Genomic DNA, 16,937 nt, shown 5'->3' with positions numbered 1-16,937 from the left:
AGAAAGTCTGCATATTCAAGTGAGGAGACCCCCTGGCGTAAGCATATAAATTCAGAACCAACCCTCTAATAGGAACCTGGACAGAGATGCATGTCAGCTGAGATCTTGAACTGAACTGCTTTCCAGAAGACATTAGCCTAAAATTGGAGCTGGGAGCAGCTAAATGAAGGGACCTGTTTTGTAACAGTGAGCATTGCCAGTTCTCCCAGGGGTCTGGTGGAAGAAACGAGAAGAGGGAGAAGAGTGACTGATAATATAATCTACATCCCACCCTTCTGAATTTGGCGGTGCTTTGTAGCCATTAGCCTAGCAGTATCAGCACGTGTTGGGAGGAGCTGGGGTTTGTCTCTATCAGTGAGACAGCGCCCCAGTCGGATTGCTGTGACCGACCGTGTACTGCGCGCTCCTCATCCGCCAGTGTTTTCACACATTCGCACACACAGTCTCTGACACTCACGCGCACTCAGAGTGAAACCGTCTACCGGGACCTGCACGCACGCACAATCTATCTTGGCTATCGGATCACATCGCGCATCACTGCGGAGAGGGTAAGGCAGGTAGCGGACCCTTGGCACTGCCACTTGTTTCAACACTCAGCATTCCAGGTAGACTAGTGCGGTACTGTCCGTGACTCTCTTCGGAAAATAAGAGGACTTACCACCGCCAGTCGAAGAGGAGGTACTAGGCTACTACCGTCACAGACTAGCCCTGCGGCTCAGTGAGAGGAAGAACTTTTGTTGTTTTGATTCGTGATTTACTCACATTCCTTAACCTTGGAAGTGAAACCTGCTATTTGAGAGAGGATGGGACCGTTACTCGTATTCATCGTCCTCTGCTTGAGCGCGGCTGTCCCGCATCTTGTGAAAGGTGAGTAGAGGAGCGCAATTTTTGGATGGGGATAGTCGAGAGGAAGTAGGCTATGCTTTATGTCTGGGTTGGTTTCTCTGACACCCGCTGAAACAGATTAGGCTATATGTGGCAAGAATGAACATTTATTTCCCATCAAAGTGTCATGTTTTAATACGGGATGTGGCAAAATAGTCTCGGCTACTAAATACGCCCTGGTTCTCATGTTATGCAAGAGGTAAACGCAGTAGACATATAGAGTGAGTGTTAACTGAGTTATTTTTCATTTTCCAATAGTGTATGGTAGCCTAATTTATGGAAATAATACCGATATTAAGGAGCATGCACAATAGCTTTGACAGTTATTCAGCAAAGCTTAACGCCCGTTCTGAATCCTCTCCGATCTGAGCGGCTATTCCTCGAGTATCATAACTCTCCTGTAGGCTACTTGGGCACGTTCGTCCACTTTAGTGTTATTTCAGCATCCAAACTGTGCACCGGTGATTGATGAGTGGAAAGAGACATCTGTTACAAAACACCAAAAAGCGTTAATGACATTCGGATATTGTCTCTCCAGTCCTTCCATACTGGGTACAAGGTAGGGAAGGATGTATTTTATGTTTGTCGTGATTGACACAGTCTATTTTATTGTGGTGTTGAAAACGCCAGCCATGATGTTGAAGTGCTTGAAATGGGTAATTGGTATGCAGTTATGCTTTGCTTATTGGTTGTGTGGTGCATTGGCACAGTAGCCCTGCGTGTCATCAACTATGCCACAAAAGCATACTGAAGTGGAAAAGTACATTTCCACGTTTATAAACACAGTCACTACACTTATTGTTATTTGTGGTCATTACATTTAATTTGAGTTAATTAAATGAGGGGGGGGGGGGCATTTAGTTGTTTACAGTACAAGGGGAGGGTAATGTGAAAATTATTTATGAACCACCCCAGTAATATTTTACAGCAGAATTTTGTTGTTTCCAGAATTAAGGGGACAGAAGCTCAGGTTGACCTTTATTGTCATGACTCTTGCCCTGGATGCAGAACAGAGCGATTTCTGCTAAATTGGCCAGCTGCAAAGTCAAAATTGGCCATATTGTACACATTCATGAACATTTATTTTGAAATGGTTAGTAGTGTGGTTAAGGTTAGGTTTAAAATCCGATTTTATGACTTTGTAGCTGTGCCAGCTAGTGACCAATCTGCAGAGCTGCCTCCAGGGCAAGATAAATTACAATAAATGCCAACCTGAGAAGGAAGCCAGAAAATGACAAATGTCTTCAGCAGATCATAATGTGAAAGCGGATGATGGAACGAGATGTAATCTTGCTTGATAATTTCAGGGAATGTCAAACCGTTGCTTTTACTACCTATTATAACAGTAGTTGCAATGCGAAACCCATATTAGGCTGCCCATGACCTCATAAAACATCTCAAAGCGGTAGGCTAGGCAAACTGGGATCTCACTTGAACAGTCTACCACTGAGACTGTTGCGTGTTAAACTCTGCTGTGTTGAATTGCAGTTAAATAACTGAAGATTTTTTGAATGAAAATGAGTCATCAACATTGAGACGTTATGATTTAGAAATCAACAGTTATCTTGTGCAATTATGGTGACCATAGAAGTCTGCATATCGCATAATGTTTTACATTAGTAATTTGGCAGCCAATTACCCTCCTTTGATCTGTGCAGCTGTTGTTGAAGAGTGAAATGAGGATAGTATGTTGACACAGCAGTTAGCCTACTGTAAATCAGGTCAGAAGATTTTACTTCTGGTGGATAAAATACTTACTCTAGGTGACACATGGCTACATTTATTAAAGGTGCAATATGTAGAAATTGCTCCGCCATTTCCTGGTTGCTAAAATTCTAATAGTTTGCCTAATTTCAGTTTATGTGACAAAGCAAGCAAGTATAGTGTAGAGAATCATTGTACTATCTGAACCTCTGTTTCATCAATATTTACATTTGTATAAGCAAATTCATACTTTCTCATCTTTTGGTTGCTGGTCCCAGTCGTTCGATTAGTTTGCTATTTGAGGACGCCACCCAGTCCTTTGTTCTTTATATTCCTTTGTTCTTTATGTTCTGATGCTAGCTAACCACCTAACTACGGCTAACACAGTCATGACCTCTGCAGCCAGAATAACAGCAAAGTAGCTGTTTTTCTGTTGACATTCATTTGGATACAACCATAACAATGATAATGCCTGATTTTGCCTGGCATAGCTAGAAACGTTTGCCTTCTCATCAGGACACTCGACACTGTTCATTACAAGTAGATCGCACTGCATATCAAACACTAGACTAGAAGCTAGCTAAATAGTTTGTTGCTAGCAAACCTGCCAATATGACAACCAAATTCAAAAATATTAGTTGCTGAAAACAGCTAGTCAAACTACACACGTGGGAGGATTTGACAGCATAGTGCCATTTGCATCATGACTGCAACAGTAGGGACTGTATAGATTCATGTTCATCACTCACCACGTTAGGTCATCAGTCTCTGCAAAAACAAATCAATGCTAGATAGCTACGTTTTTCCTCATTGGACCTGCGTTTGTTGGTTTAGCTTTCTGTACCCTTGTAGCAAGTATGGTCTGCATGTGTAGACGCTTGTTGCGTCATGATTGCAAGGTGTCACAATATATTTCCCAACTGTCCTGATATCCTTTCCAACTGCCCCGGTATCTGGTTTTAATGTCTATTCTAAAATGCTAGACAATCAGAAACAAGTATTCAACAATGCTGTGGTATATAGTGCATTCTGAAAGAATTCAGACCCCTTGACCTTTGTCACATTTTGTTACGTTTACATCCTTATTCTAAAATGGATTAAAATCATTTTCCCTCATCAATTTAGACACAATTTTTAAAAAATGTTTGCAAATGTATAAAACATGTAAAGAAGATACCTTCTTTGTGTAAATATTCAGACCCTTTGCTATGAGACTCAGAATAGAGCTCAGGTGCATTCTGTTTCCATTGATCTTGAGATGTTTCTACAACTTGATTGGACTCCACCTGTGGTAAATTCAATTGATTGGACATGATTTGGGAAGGCTCACACCTGTCTACATAAGGTCCCGCAGTTGACAGTGCATGTTAGAACAAAAACCAAGCCATTAGGTCAAAGGAATTGTCCGTAGATCTCAGAGACAGGATTGTGTCAAGGCACAGATCTGGGGAAGGGTATTCTGCAGCTTTCAAGGTCCCCAAGAACACAGTGGCCTTCATTCTTAAATGGAAGAAGTTTGGAACCACCAAGACTCTTCCTAGAGCTGTCCACCTGGCCAAACTGAGCAATCGGGGGAGAAGGGACTTGTTCAGAGAGGTAACCAAGAACCCAATGGTCACTCTGACAGAGCTCTAGAGTTCCTCTGTGGAGATGGGAGAAACTTCTAGAAGGACAACCATCTCTGCAGCACTCCACCAATTATACCTTTATGGTAGAGTGGTCAGACGGAAGCCACACCTCAGAAAAAGGCACATGATACCCCTCTTGGAGTCTGTCAAAAAGACTCTCTGACCATGAGAAACAAGTTTCTCTGGTCTGATGAAACCAATATTGTACTCTTTGGCCTGAATGCCAAGTGTCACATCTGTAGGAAACCTGGCACCATCCCTATGGTGAAGCATGGTGGTGGCAGCATCATTCTGTGGGAATGTTTTTCAGCAGCAGGGACTGGGAGACTAGTCAGGATCGAGGGAAAGATGAAGGGAGCAAAGTAAAGAGAGACCCTTGATGAAAACCTGCTCCAGAACGCTGAATACTTCAGACTGGTGCAAAGGTTTTACCTTCCAACAAGACAACGACCCTAAGCACACAGCCAAGACAACGCAGGAGTGGCTTCGGGAGACATCTCTGAATGTCCTTGCGTGGCCCAGCCTTAGCCCGGACTTGAAGCTGATCGAACATCTCTGGAGAGAACTGAAAATAGCTTTGCAGCAATGCTACCCATCCAACCTGACAGAGCTTGAGAGGATCTTCAGAGAAGAATGGGAGAAAATCCCTAAATGTATGTGTGCCAAGCTTGTAGCATCATATCCAAGAACACATGAGGCTGTAATCGGTGCAAAAGGTGCTTCAACAAAGTACTGAGTAAATGGTATGAATACTTATGTAAATGTCATATTTCCGTTTTTTATTTTAATACATTTGCAAAAATGTCTAAAAGCCTATTTTTGCTATGTCATTATAGGGTACTGTCACGGATCCCTCCTGAACTTTCATTACGCACAGCTGGCCCCTATTCCCAGTGATTAGTAATTGTATAAGTGTGCCCTGTGTTTTTGTTATGTGTTTGTTTGGTCTACTTCCCCGTGCCCTTACACGGCATGCCGTAATTTGGGTGAAATAAAAACCCATATTACACATTCCTGCGCTTGTCTCCCTATCATTCATACCTACGTGACAGAATAATCGACCATTAAGGGAGACAGCGGGAATGGCCCGTCCGACGACTCTGAGACTGGTCTGTCTGGCGCCGCCACAACTTCGGCAGCTGCAACTGGGCCGTCCGACATCGCCAGAACCGGTCTGTCCGATGCTACTGGTCCATCCGACGCCGCCACAACTTCAGCAGAGGCAACTCTCCCATCCGATGACAACGCAACTTCGGCAGCTGCTTCAGGTCCTGATCGACCCACACTGCGTTTCTGTGATCATCCTCGAGGCCGGTGTTGTTGCGCTGCTTGTGCAGCACGTCGGGGGGTACTGTCACGGATCCCTCCGGAACATTCATTACACACACCTGGCCCCTAATCCCAGTGATTAGTAATTGTATAAATGTGTCCTTGGTTTACCATTGTCCTGTCGATTATTGTCACTATGTCCATTGGTCATGTGAGTATCTGTGCTGTGTGTTTTGTCTTTCGTGCCATTGTGGATTGCGCAGATGATTATGGGTCTCGTTCCGTGTGTTAATCATTGTGCGCTTGTGTTATTTATTCAAGGTACTCCTCACTCTTTTGTTTGGGTTTCATCCCTGTGTTTTGTATTGTGTTTGTTTGGTCTTCGTCCCCGTGCCATTTACACGGCACGCCATAATTTGGGTGTACTAAAAATCCCTATTACGTATTCCTGCGCCTGTCTCCCGACCCTTTATGCCAGCGTGACAGGTATTTTGTGTAGATTGATGAGGGGAAAACAATTCAATCCATTTAAAAAAAAGGCTGTAATATAACAAAATGTGGAAAAAGTCAAGGGGTCTGAATTCTTTCCAAAGGCACTGTAATGTATATTAAGCTGTTTGAAGCTGGCGTACAAAGTAAAAAATGCAAAAACAACCATAGAAATAGCGCACATAGAACATATCGACCACTTCTTAGACTTGCTTTCAATGCTTATGACATATAAACATGTTTTTAAGTAATGCACATACAAGTAATCAATTACATCCATCATGAAAACATATTGATATGCAGTGGTGTAAGGTAAAAATACTTTAAAGTACTTGGGGGTATCTGTAATTTCCTTTACTATTTAATTTTTTGACAACTTTTACTTTTAGTTCACTACATTTCTAAAGAAAATATTCTACTTTTTACTCCATACATTTTCCCTGACACCAAAAAGTACTCGTTACATTTTGAATGCTTAGCAGGACAGGAAAATGGTCTAATTCAAGCACTTATTGAGAGAACATCCCTGATCATCCCTACTGCCTCTGGCCTGGCTCACTAAACACAAATGCATATTTTGTAAATAATGTCTGAGTGTTCCCCTGGCTATCCATACATTTTAAAAACAAGAAAATGATGTTGTCTGCTTTGCTTAATATAATTCATTTTAAGTGATTTATACTTTTCCTTTTGATACTTAAGTATATTTTTAACCGAATACTTTTATACTTTTACTCAAGTAGTATTTTACTGTCTGACTTTCCCCTTTACTTGAGTAACTTTCTAATAAAGTATCTATACTTTTATGACAATTGGGTACTTTTTCCCCCACTATTGATATGTCTACTTCTTCCGTGTGTATAATTTGGTTAAATAAAGTGCATTTGCCAATTTTCAAACAGGTATAGGATCTTAATTTAATCACTCTTTTGTTGTTGAGAAATGTCCTGCACCGCAGGAAATGTAGATAAGCTTTGTGATTTACATAAGTTCACTGAAAACCTGCGTTAATTAACATATAGTTATATTAACAGTGTTGAACTTTTAATGTAGTTACATTTTGGCCAGCTAATAGCCTAACCACCGATCAAGCAACATTATGGACTAAACATTAAAATCCTGTTTCTTCAGGATTCTTTTTGCTGCCACGATAGAGGTCAAATTAAGATCCTACACCTGTAAATGGGTAATGTATTCCTCTGTCTCTAGTTATTTGGCAACACGTTAGTTAGCCTCAGGAGTCAGCCTTGTCAGGCAGGTCTAAGCCTCTCCTGTCGGGCTGTGCTTAGAGCAGTAGTAGTAAGACTGCTGGGGCCCTAAGTCTCACTGTGTCGGCTCCCAGTGTCAAGACATAATACTCCCTCCTAGTATCTGCACAATGCACGCACAGCCAAGGTACATTGGGTCTATTTTGTTTCAAGGCTCAGTCAGTTAAAAATATATCCAGAGCGAGGCATTCAATTAATCATATTAATCTTTTATTCTTGAAAATGTAGTGGGATTTCGTCCATCTGTTTGTGGCTTTAAGCTCATCCAGGGATAATGGTGTACTAGGTAGGGGTTGGGGGGTTGGGAGTGGGGGGAGTTGATTTCCCACAACGATATCCCCTTCGCAAACTCTGAGGGGATAATATCTACAAATATGTGGTCATAACGGTTGTTCCAGCTGGTATTACATCACATGTTCAGTCAGATGAGAGTCAGTATGAGCAAGTAAACTTTGTTAGCAGCAGTAAAATCTTTTAGCAGCAGTAAATTCATATTTTTTACTGGAACTAAGAGGACAGTGGGTGGTCCACAAGGCTTACTGCAGGAAAAAACGGTCACAGAGCCGATCACAAATCAATCACATCTCCCCTGAATTCTCACACAATGATCCCTACTTCAAGTGTCTAATCCCACTCGAGAATTTGCTCCAATTGGATTTTAGTGTCTCAAATCCTCTGAAGCAATATTTTCCCAGTTATATTCTCCCCCTCACCCCTCTGTATTGCCCAAGGTAGCAGGTGTCTTTGGATAGTTTCTATCAAACACTCCATTGAGTGTTTGAGAGTGTCACAGGGCAGCTCTGTCTGCGGTAACATATGGTTTGGTTCCCAAGGCTGATTCTCACCCATTGTCTGCACACTTGCCTGGGTACACCTCATGACTAAGGGCAGTGGTGTGAAGTACTTAAATAAAAATACTTGAAGTAGTTTTTTTGGGGTATCTTTACTTTACTTTGCCATTTATATTTTTGACAACTTTTACTTTAACTACACTACATTCTTAAAGAAAATAACCCAAAAGTACTTGTTACATTTTGAAAGCTTAGCAGGACAGGAAAATGGTCCAATTCACACAATTATCAAGAGAACGTCCCCGGTCATCCCTACTGCCTCTGATCTGGAGGACTCGCTAAACACAAAAGCTTAATTTGAAAATTATGTCTGCGTGTTGTAGTGGCTAACCGTAACAAAATGATATATAAATACAATTGTGCCATCTGGCTTGATTAATATTAGCAATTTGAAATGATTTATACTTGTACTTTTGACACTTAAGTATATTTAAAACCAAATACTTTTAGACTTTAACTCACATTTAGACTTCTTCTCAAGTAGTATTTTACTGGGTGAAGGTATCTTTACTTTCACTCAAGTATGACAATTGGGTACTTTTCTCACCATTGACACACACATCACTTTCAGAAGTGACACCTCTTTCTATGGAACCACAAGAGATGTAAGCTAAGTGTAACCTTAATTCTGACAAGCTTTATTGTCTCTATGTCATGACAAGATTATGAAGCTTTATTCATTATTCCCATCCATACGTATGTGACCTGTCATAGCTTTGTGGCTAGTGCACTATTCTCAAAACCTTCTAGATGTATTGTATTTTAGAGCAGACTTGGCCGTTCTTCATTTTTGAGCATAATTGCAGTAGGATATCCAAAACCTAAAATCAGTGTAGAAACAAATGACTGATATTAGTGCAAGATGGTTTGTGATAATTCGTAAGAACAACAGACAAAACCTTATATTTTTAATATGCAGTGTCTTAGACGATTCAAATATAATTTATATCGCTGAACCAAGGACAGCCTTGGTTAAATTTGAATTTGATGATTTGAAGTCAACTGAAACTGATTCCCTCAAAGGAAATATGAAAAAGCGGACCCCACAATAAAATAGGGTTTGGTTTACGTTACGAAGCAGCATGTTAGTAAAACATGTGAGTCCTAAATGCATGCAGATGATAGCTATCTATCTGAACGGCCATTCTATACATCCACCATTCCTCATCTGAAGATTTTGGCTTATGTTAAGGTCACTTTTAATAATGTAGCCTTGCAATCTACCACATTGCCCTTCACTCTCCCTGTAAATGGCATGGTCTTCAATCAATGGAGAGTGGTTAAACTCTGAGATCATCAGTCGCGATAACTGTGAAAATCCTGGGTGCTCATTGGAGGACAATCCAAGCAAATGGAAATGCAGCACATAGACACAGGGGTGAAACAGGAGTGATTATTTTCATAATGCCCTCTACTCTTGATGAGTGTCATAGGCCAGACTCATTGTTCTCTTTTATTCCTTACGTGGCATTGTCAGTGCAGATGCTGTTTAGTCATAATAATATTTGGAGGGGAGTTCATTTTTCTCCTTTGTTGATAGGCTAATGGCTATTGTGGTACGTGTCTTTACTGTGAACTTGTATGTGTTGTACTAATCGGCTCTCAATCCGGAGTTATTCGGAGAGCATTAGGTGGTAAAATAATATGGTTAAATGTGCTAGGGTCAAAAGGTTACTCTGTCTAGGTCACAGGGAGTGGCTTTGTAGTAAAAGTTCAGTTGAAACTGAAATGAAAATAAATGTTGAGACTATAATACAAAGACCAAATCAGAGACCACTAGATGTCCTAAGATATCCAGCACGTTTTAGAATTAGAATAACACAGAGGCTTTAGGACTGTTAGTGAGATTAAAGTTGGACAGGCACTGTAAGGAGAGAAATGATGCAGAGAGCTTTGGATGAGATTTATATTTTATCTGGTCACAAGAAACCTGAGCCAGATGTTTTCTATAATTAAGCGCAGGCCCTTTAATCTCTATTTAACCTCTATTAGGATCACATATGATTGTTTTGGTGTTTTTCAGGGCAAGACCTTATTCACACATTTATCACTGATTGAATCAAGGAGTGTTCCTCAAAACAGTGATGCCATCATTTTTGGTCAGGTCTTAGAATAAACGTTCAAGACAACAGAGTAGTCTCGGGTCAAGCCACGGATGTACAGATTTTGTTGGCCTGATATACACTACCGTTCCAAAGTTTGGGGTCACTTAGAAATGTCCTTGTTGTTGAAAGAAAATCACATTTTTGTCCATTAAAATAGCAAAAATTGAGTGTAGACATTGCTAACGTTGTAAATGACTATTGTAGCTGGAAACGGCAGATTTTTCATGGAATATCTACATAGGTGTACAGAGGCCAATTATCAGCAACCATCACTCCTGTGTTCCAATGGACAATAGCTCATCCAAGTGTATCATTTTAAAAGGCTAATTGATCATTAAAAAACTATTTAGCAATTATGTTAGCACAGCTGAAAACTGCTGTTCTGATTAAAGAAGGAATAAAACTGGCCTTTAGACTATTTGAGTATCTGGAGCATCAGCATTTGTGGGTTTGATTACAGGTTCAAAATGGCCAGAAACAAAGATCTTTCTTCTGAAACTCGTCAGCCTATTCTTGTTCTGAGAAATTAAGGCTATTCCATGCGAGAAATAGCCAAGAAACTGAAGATCTTGTACAACACTGTGTACTACTTCCTTCACAGAACAGCGCAAACTGTCTCTAACCAGAATAGAAAGAAGAGTGGGAGGCCCAGGTGCACAACTGAGCAAGAGGACAAGTATATTAGAGTGTCTAGTTTGAGAAACAGACGCCTCACAAGTCCTCAACTGACAGCTTTATTAAATAGTACCTGTAAAACACCAGTCTCAATGTAAACAGAGAAGAGGCGACTCCGGGATGCTGGCCTTCTAGGCAGAGTTATTCTGTCCAGTGTCTGTGTTCTTTTGCCCATCTTAATCTTTTCTTCTTATAGGCCAGTCTGAGATATGGCTTTTTCTTTGCGACTCTGCCTAGAAGGTCAGCATCGCGGAGTTGCCTCTTCACTGTTGACGTTGAGATTGGTGTTTTGCGGGTACTATTTAATGAAGCTGCCAGTTGAGGACTTTTTTTCTGTTTCTCATACTAGACACTCTAATGTACTTGTTCTCTTGCTCAGTTGTACACTGGGGCCTCCCACGCCTCTTTCAAAATAGTTTTGTTTTTCATCTATGCATAGTGACTTGAACTATACCTACATGTACATATTACCTCAATTAGCCCGACTAACTGGGGTCCCCGCACATTGACTCTGTACCAGTACCACCTGTATAAAGCCATGCTACTGTTATTTTCACTGTTATTTTACATTTTTTTTAATAAATGTTTTGGGTGTTTTTTCCTTCTTATTAATTTTTTTTCGTCACTTATTGTATTGTTTACCGAATACATTTTTTTTACTTAAAAATTAAGCATTTCACTGTAAGGTGACATGTTGTATTCGGCACGAGTGACAAATAAACTTTGATTTGATTTGAAGATGTGTCCTACCTCCAATGATATAGTAGTAGTAGTAGTAGTACACGGGGGTTAAGTTTCCTTTAGTCAAAATATGATTGCAGGTTAATAAAATATAGCTCTACTTTGCTCTGATAAAATCTCTCCATGAGAGAATGGAACACCACTGCATTTTCAATAAGCCCGATCTTCTTATTCTGGATCAAATGGGAGGTGGCTTAAGATCTTACCTCCGACACACCCCAGGAGATAGGAGAGGCTAATTTTAATTCTGGAAGGGTACACTCCAAATCATGGACTTCCTTACACCTTTTTGTTCTCTTGCAGGATGAATATGTACTTGGATTCAAGTACAAAATGGAACAATGCTAACTGTGCAGGGGAAAAAAAGAAAACGTAAAGGCACAGTAATGCGAACTGTATTTAACTCTCTCCTCAGAGTAATAATGTTTAATAATTGAACTCTCTCTCTCCTCAGAGTAATAATGTTTTTATTTACTTTAACTGTAAACTGCAGGTTTGATTAAACAGGGACCTTAGTTTTTCTAATACTTTGGGTCTAGCAACCACTGAGAACCATGTGAATTATTGAAGAGGTACTTTAACCTGCAGAGGTGAGCATTTCTGAGTCATTTTTTCTCTCTCTCTCTCTCTCTCTCTCTCTCTCTCTCTCTCTCTCTCTCTCTCTCTTCCTCTCTTTCTCTCTCCCTATCGCTCCCTCTCTCTGTCTCTCTCTCTCTCTCTCTCTCTCTCTCTCTCTCTCTCTGTCACACTTACACACTTATTCTCTCTCCCATACTGTCCTTCCTTCCTCTCTCTCTCTCTCTCTCTCTCTCTCTCTCTCTCTCTTTGTCTCACTGTCTCTCACTCTTTCTTTCTCGCTCTCTCTCCCATACTCTGTGCTTCTATCCCTCTCTCCCTTAGTCAGCACTCCCAGCGTGATGTTGTTAGGCACGTTAACTGCATTAGGCACATGCAATATCCCAAGATTTGTCTGTGCATTTCATCCGATTCTCAGACTCATCAGCTCTCCCAGAGTTCACAGCATTTTCCCTGCTCTGTTAACTTTTATTTAATTGAATGTGCCAGAGCCTGTGTGTGCGTGTGTGTTTTTGCATCTGTGTCTGTGTGCGTGCTTATCCATCATTTGATAGTGTGGGTGTGTGCAGTTATGCATCTGTTAATTTGTGTGTGTACAGTACAAGTGTGTGTGCCTGTGTGTGTGTGTGTGTGTGTTTGTGCATGTTCATCTGTATGTGTTTGTGAATATTAACTATGTGGGCTGCTCGCATATGTTTTTAACTCTGATACTTTGAAAGCTAACCCAGAAATGTCATAGCTAAAATGAAGAGCTATTCCAGGAAGGGTTCCTCTTGTGTTTTGCTCAGACACTGACTGTAGAGCCAAAAGCTTCAGTCATCCCACCACTCAACCAGCATATCAACACACTGATATGTTTCACCATACAGCCTAATATAGACTAATAGCCTCTTCACTATAGGTACTATGTATGGTAGTCTTTTTTTGTGTTATCAAGAAGGATCCCACCTATGGGATATGATGACTGTTGGAATAATATTGTTGTGTATGAGTACGTGAGCCAGTGTGTGTCATAAGAGTAGCTCAGACAAGGCAAGAGAGACAAATGGGGTTTATTATTTGGGGTTATTTGGGGCGAAAGATGATCCTTGAAAAAATATCTAGTGAGAACGGAGGTACGATTTAGTTATGTGCAATATCTCCAGTGCAGCTGTTTTAGATTACCCTTGGTGTGTTGGCTCAGATAGAGACCAGCTCAAACAATGTGTGGAAGGTATCTGCAAGTGTACGTTGCCGTTGCGCTGTAGTCCCTCACTCTTCAACCTAAAGAACATCAACACCAGATGATGGGAGAGGTTAGGGTCGGTGATGGCGGATGGTTAGTGAAAAAATGCTTGTTCCTTCGGCTCTGGAGGCAGAGCATTGATCTAATAGGCCTGGGTTGCAGCCTCTTGCACCAGCACAGTAAATAAGAAGGATGCTTAAAGGGGCAATCTGCAGTTGATTCATCCAGTTTTGGACTTCTGAATTAATGAAATGTAACAATTGATTCTTGAAGAACATAACTTAGAAATGCCCCATAAGCCTAGTTCAACTGTCATATCCAATCAGAACCCAAAATATAGGCTTGTTTTTTAAACAAAGTAAATATAAACATACACTATGTAGCCCACCAGAGTCAACGGATGCACCTGTGTGTCAATCTAAGTTACATAATAAAAAAATCCCCATCAAAATCCATCAGTTTAAGCTAGAGATATAAAAAAATTTTGCATTGAATGTGTGCAATGCATCCGCCAGTGTCGCACTTCCGCATCTGCAGTGAAAGGTGGCAGAGCTAGATCAGTGTTTGTCAGACCGTGAGACATCTTGAAAATGGGTCTTCTAATGTCAATGTCTGTAGCGTCCGAACGGTCTGACCTACAAACAATTATGACCACTATGGAAAGGGGAGACTCAGGAACACGACGGTGTTCTCCGTTTTGCTACGACCCCCACAAGTGTCAGGATATCAAGAAGCTGATTAAATAGCATGATAATTACACAGGTGCACCTTATGCTGGGGACAATAAAAGGCCACTCTAAAAGGTGAAGTTTTGTCACACAACACAATGCCACAGATAGTTCAAGTTTTGAGGGAGCGTGCAATTGGCATGCTGACTGCAGGAATGTCCACCAGAGCTGTTACCAGAGAATTAGTTAATTTCAATATCGTAAGCCGTCTCAAGTTGTTTTTGAGAATTTGGCTCACAACCGCAGACCACGTGTATGGTGTCGTGTGGGCGAGCGGTTTGCGATGTCAACATTGTGAACAGAGTACCCCATGATGGCGGTGGGGTTATGGTATGGGCGGGCATAAACTACGGACAACGAACACAATTGCATTTTATCGATGGCAATTTGAATTTACAAAAATACAGTGATGAGATCCTGAGGCCTATTGTGAGTCCCATTGTTTTTAAGGTATCTGTAACCAACAGATACAAATCATGTGAAATCCATAGTTTAGGGCCTAATGAATTCATTTCAATTGACTGATTTCCTCATATGAACTGTAACTCAGTAAAATCAATAAAATTGTTGCATGTTGCGTTTATGTTTTTGTTCAGTATATATGCATTTCCTAAGTTTTTGTTTTTTATATGTCCTAGATTTAGGACAGACACTTTAAAACATTGTTTCTTATGATACATTTTTTGACGGTCCTTTTTGCCATTTATTAATGTGTTATTCAATGTGTTTATATGGGCTTTTCAAAATTATACCTGAGGGGGTCCTACAATTCAAAATCAAATGGCTACATGATCATCTTAAAACGTATTCCATATGTCAGATTAGCACCTCCACCACCCCTCACCCATTGTCATAGACTAAAGAATTAAAACTATCATTTTAATATCATGGATGGTCAGTCCTTTCATCCATAGCTCTGTCTATGAATTTGAGTGGTTACATTTTTCCAGCCATATCCCTCAGCTTTTTACTGACACAGGATTGGGGAGACACTTTGTCATTGTTTCACCTACTGATTGTCACTTTAAATTCAGAAGGGAGTTTGGGTTTGAGGAATGAGATTTTCTCTCCTCTGAGGTTTTTTTCATTTGAAACATTTCCCTGCTGCTTAGAAGGCACCTGGTCTCCCTGTAGAGTGTGGTCAATGTCTCATCCCTCTCTCCCATGATTTAGACCAGTGGTTCCCATCTCCGGACCTACAGTACCCCAAAATGTGTGTTGTAACCCCAGACAAAAACACCTGATTCAACTTGTCAATGGCTTGATGATTAGTTGACAAGTAGAATCAGGGGTGCTTGTCCGGAGCCACAACACAAATATGTACTGTTAGGGATACTCGTGGACCGGAGTTGGGAACCACTGATTGTAGAAACTGGTTTTCAAATGTCATGTTGTCTTTTATTGTAAAGGTATTCTATGTAAATTATATTATGCACCGCACATAAATATTGGAACATTTTGAAAGTGGAATGTACATAGAATGTGGAATAGCTTAGGGCTGTGGTCTGTCGGGTGTGTGTGTGTGTGTGTGTGTGTGTGTGTCTCTAGAAATTTGCATCTAGTGATGAATGGACAAAGCTATTTTTCAAGTGAACAACCATTCCATTGAGTATATCTGTGTCTTGCTGTGTTTTTTAAAATCTACATACCTTTCTTATGTTGTGTAGTGGGGGAGTGACTGACATTTATCATGGAATCGAAAGAATGGGAAAAAACTACACATACTTACCCCCCTTTGTTTGTTTGCATGGCATATTAAAATAACATGAACCAAGCTATTTCTTGTCTATTTGAAATGGTTATATTCTGGATACATTTTCAGTTACCGTTTTCAGTTGTGTTACCGACTCAGATATTATGTGGCTTTAATGTCTGATACTCTCTAAACATGCCAAAGGCTGTGGTGGGTTGTGTCCAGACATCAGCTAACCGCTAACCACACCAGACATTCCTCAAATGTGTGTGTGTTTTAAAGTGTTGGTGATAGTAAGTAAGCTTGCACAATCTGCCTGTTTTGTAACTGCACGGGGACTTTTATGAGACCAGAAGACTTAGCTAACATTTATTTTATGATGGCACAATACGTTTGCAGAACTTCTTCCCAGTTGCAGGGAAAGGCGATAGGTTGATGTCACTGTATCTTTAGCTTTAGCTCATGCTTCCCTTTAGTGTGCACCTCCAGTCCCCAAGGCAGCCTGTGTACAGGGCTTGAGCAGCCATGTTGATTTGTTCATATTGGCCCCCTTGCAGGGAGGACATTGTTGATCTGGGCTGGCAGGATGCCAGGGTTAATCAGGGAGAGTTGTCTGTACACACTGGGCATCCGCACCATAGCTAAAGGCCCCAAGCTGCTGGCCAGACCAGCATGTAATCCATGGGTCGAGATGTGGGGGTTCAGCTGGTTATTTCATGAGAATGTATGCCCTTTTATCCCCCTGAGATTTTAATCAAAATGTACATTTTTAGGTTGATGTACCATACAACACCATAAATAATGAGCACAAAAATGTCACACCAAAAACAAAACGATGCACCAAAGTTGTGAGGCGCTTGGATCTTAATGTTCTCACTCCTTTGTTGCTGAGAATATTCCTGCTCATCAGGAAATGCAAACGTGTAGTGCATTTGAGTTTTAAAATGGCTTCTAAAGTTTGTAATTTCCACTACAAAATTGTTCATTAATTATAATCTACATAATAATTCACATTTCCTGTTGCTGCAGGATTATTTTCCTGCTGTAGCAAACTGGCTCAAATTAAGATCCTACATCTGTATGAAGGAAGTTAATATGAC

General features: G+C 40.7%; 1 protein-coding gene across 2 annotated transcripts in view; it reads left to right on the top strand.

The window, feature by feature from the left end:
• Positions 1 to 343: 343 nt before the first annotated feature.
• The window catches only part of LOC112247249 (EGF-like repeat and discoidin I-like domain-containing protein 3), a 199,342-nt gene continuing 182,748 nt past the window's right edge, over positions 344 to 16,937 (top strand). The window contains exon 1 of one of the 2 annotated variants that reach the window (XM_042320362.1): positions 344 to 867. In XM_042320362.1, the coding sequence (XP_042176296.1) occupies positions 804 to 867 (64 nt within the window). In that variant the 5' untranslated portion in view covers positions 344 to 803. The remainder of the gene's footprint in view (positions 868 to 16,937) is intronic. The other variant, XM_042320361.1, reaches the window with a different exon arrangement.

Source organism: Oncorhynchus tshawytscha, linkage group LG04, assembly GCF_018296145.1.
Source record: "Oncorhynchus tshawytscha isolate Ot180627B linkage group LG04, Otsh_v2.0, whole genome shotgun sequence".
Taxonomy (NCBI): Eukaryota; Metazoa; Chordata; class Actinopteri; order Salmoniformes; family Salmonidae; genus Oncorhynchus; species Oncorhynchus tshawytscha.
This window is presented reverse-complemented; position numbering and strand designations above follow the sequence as displayed.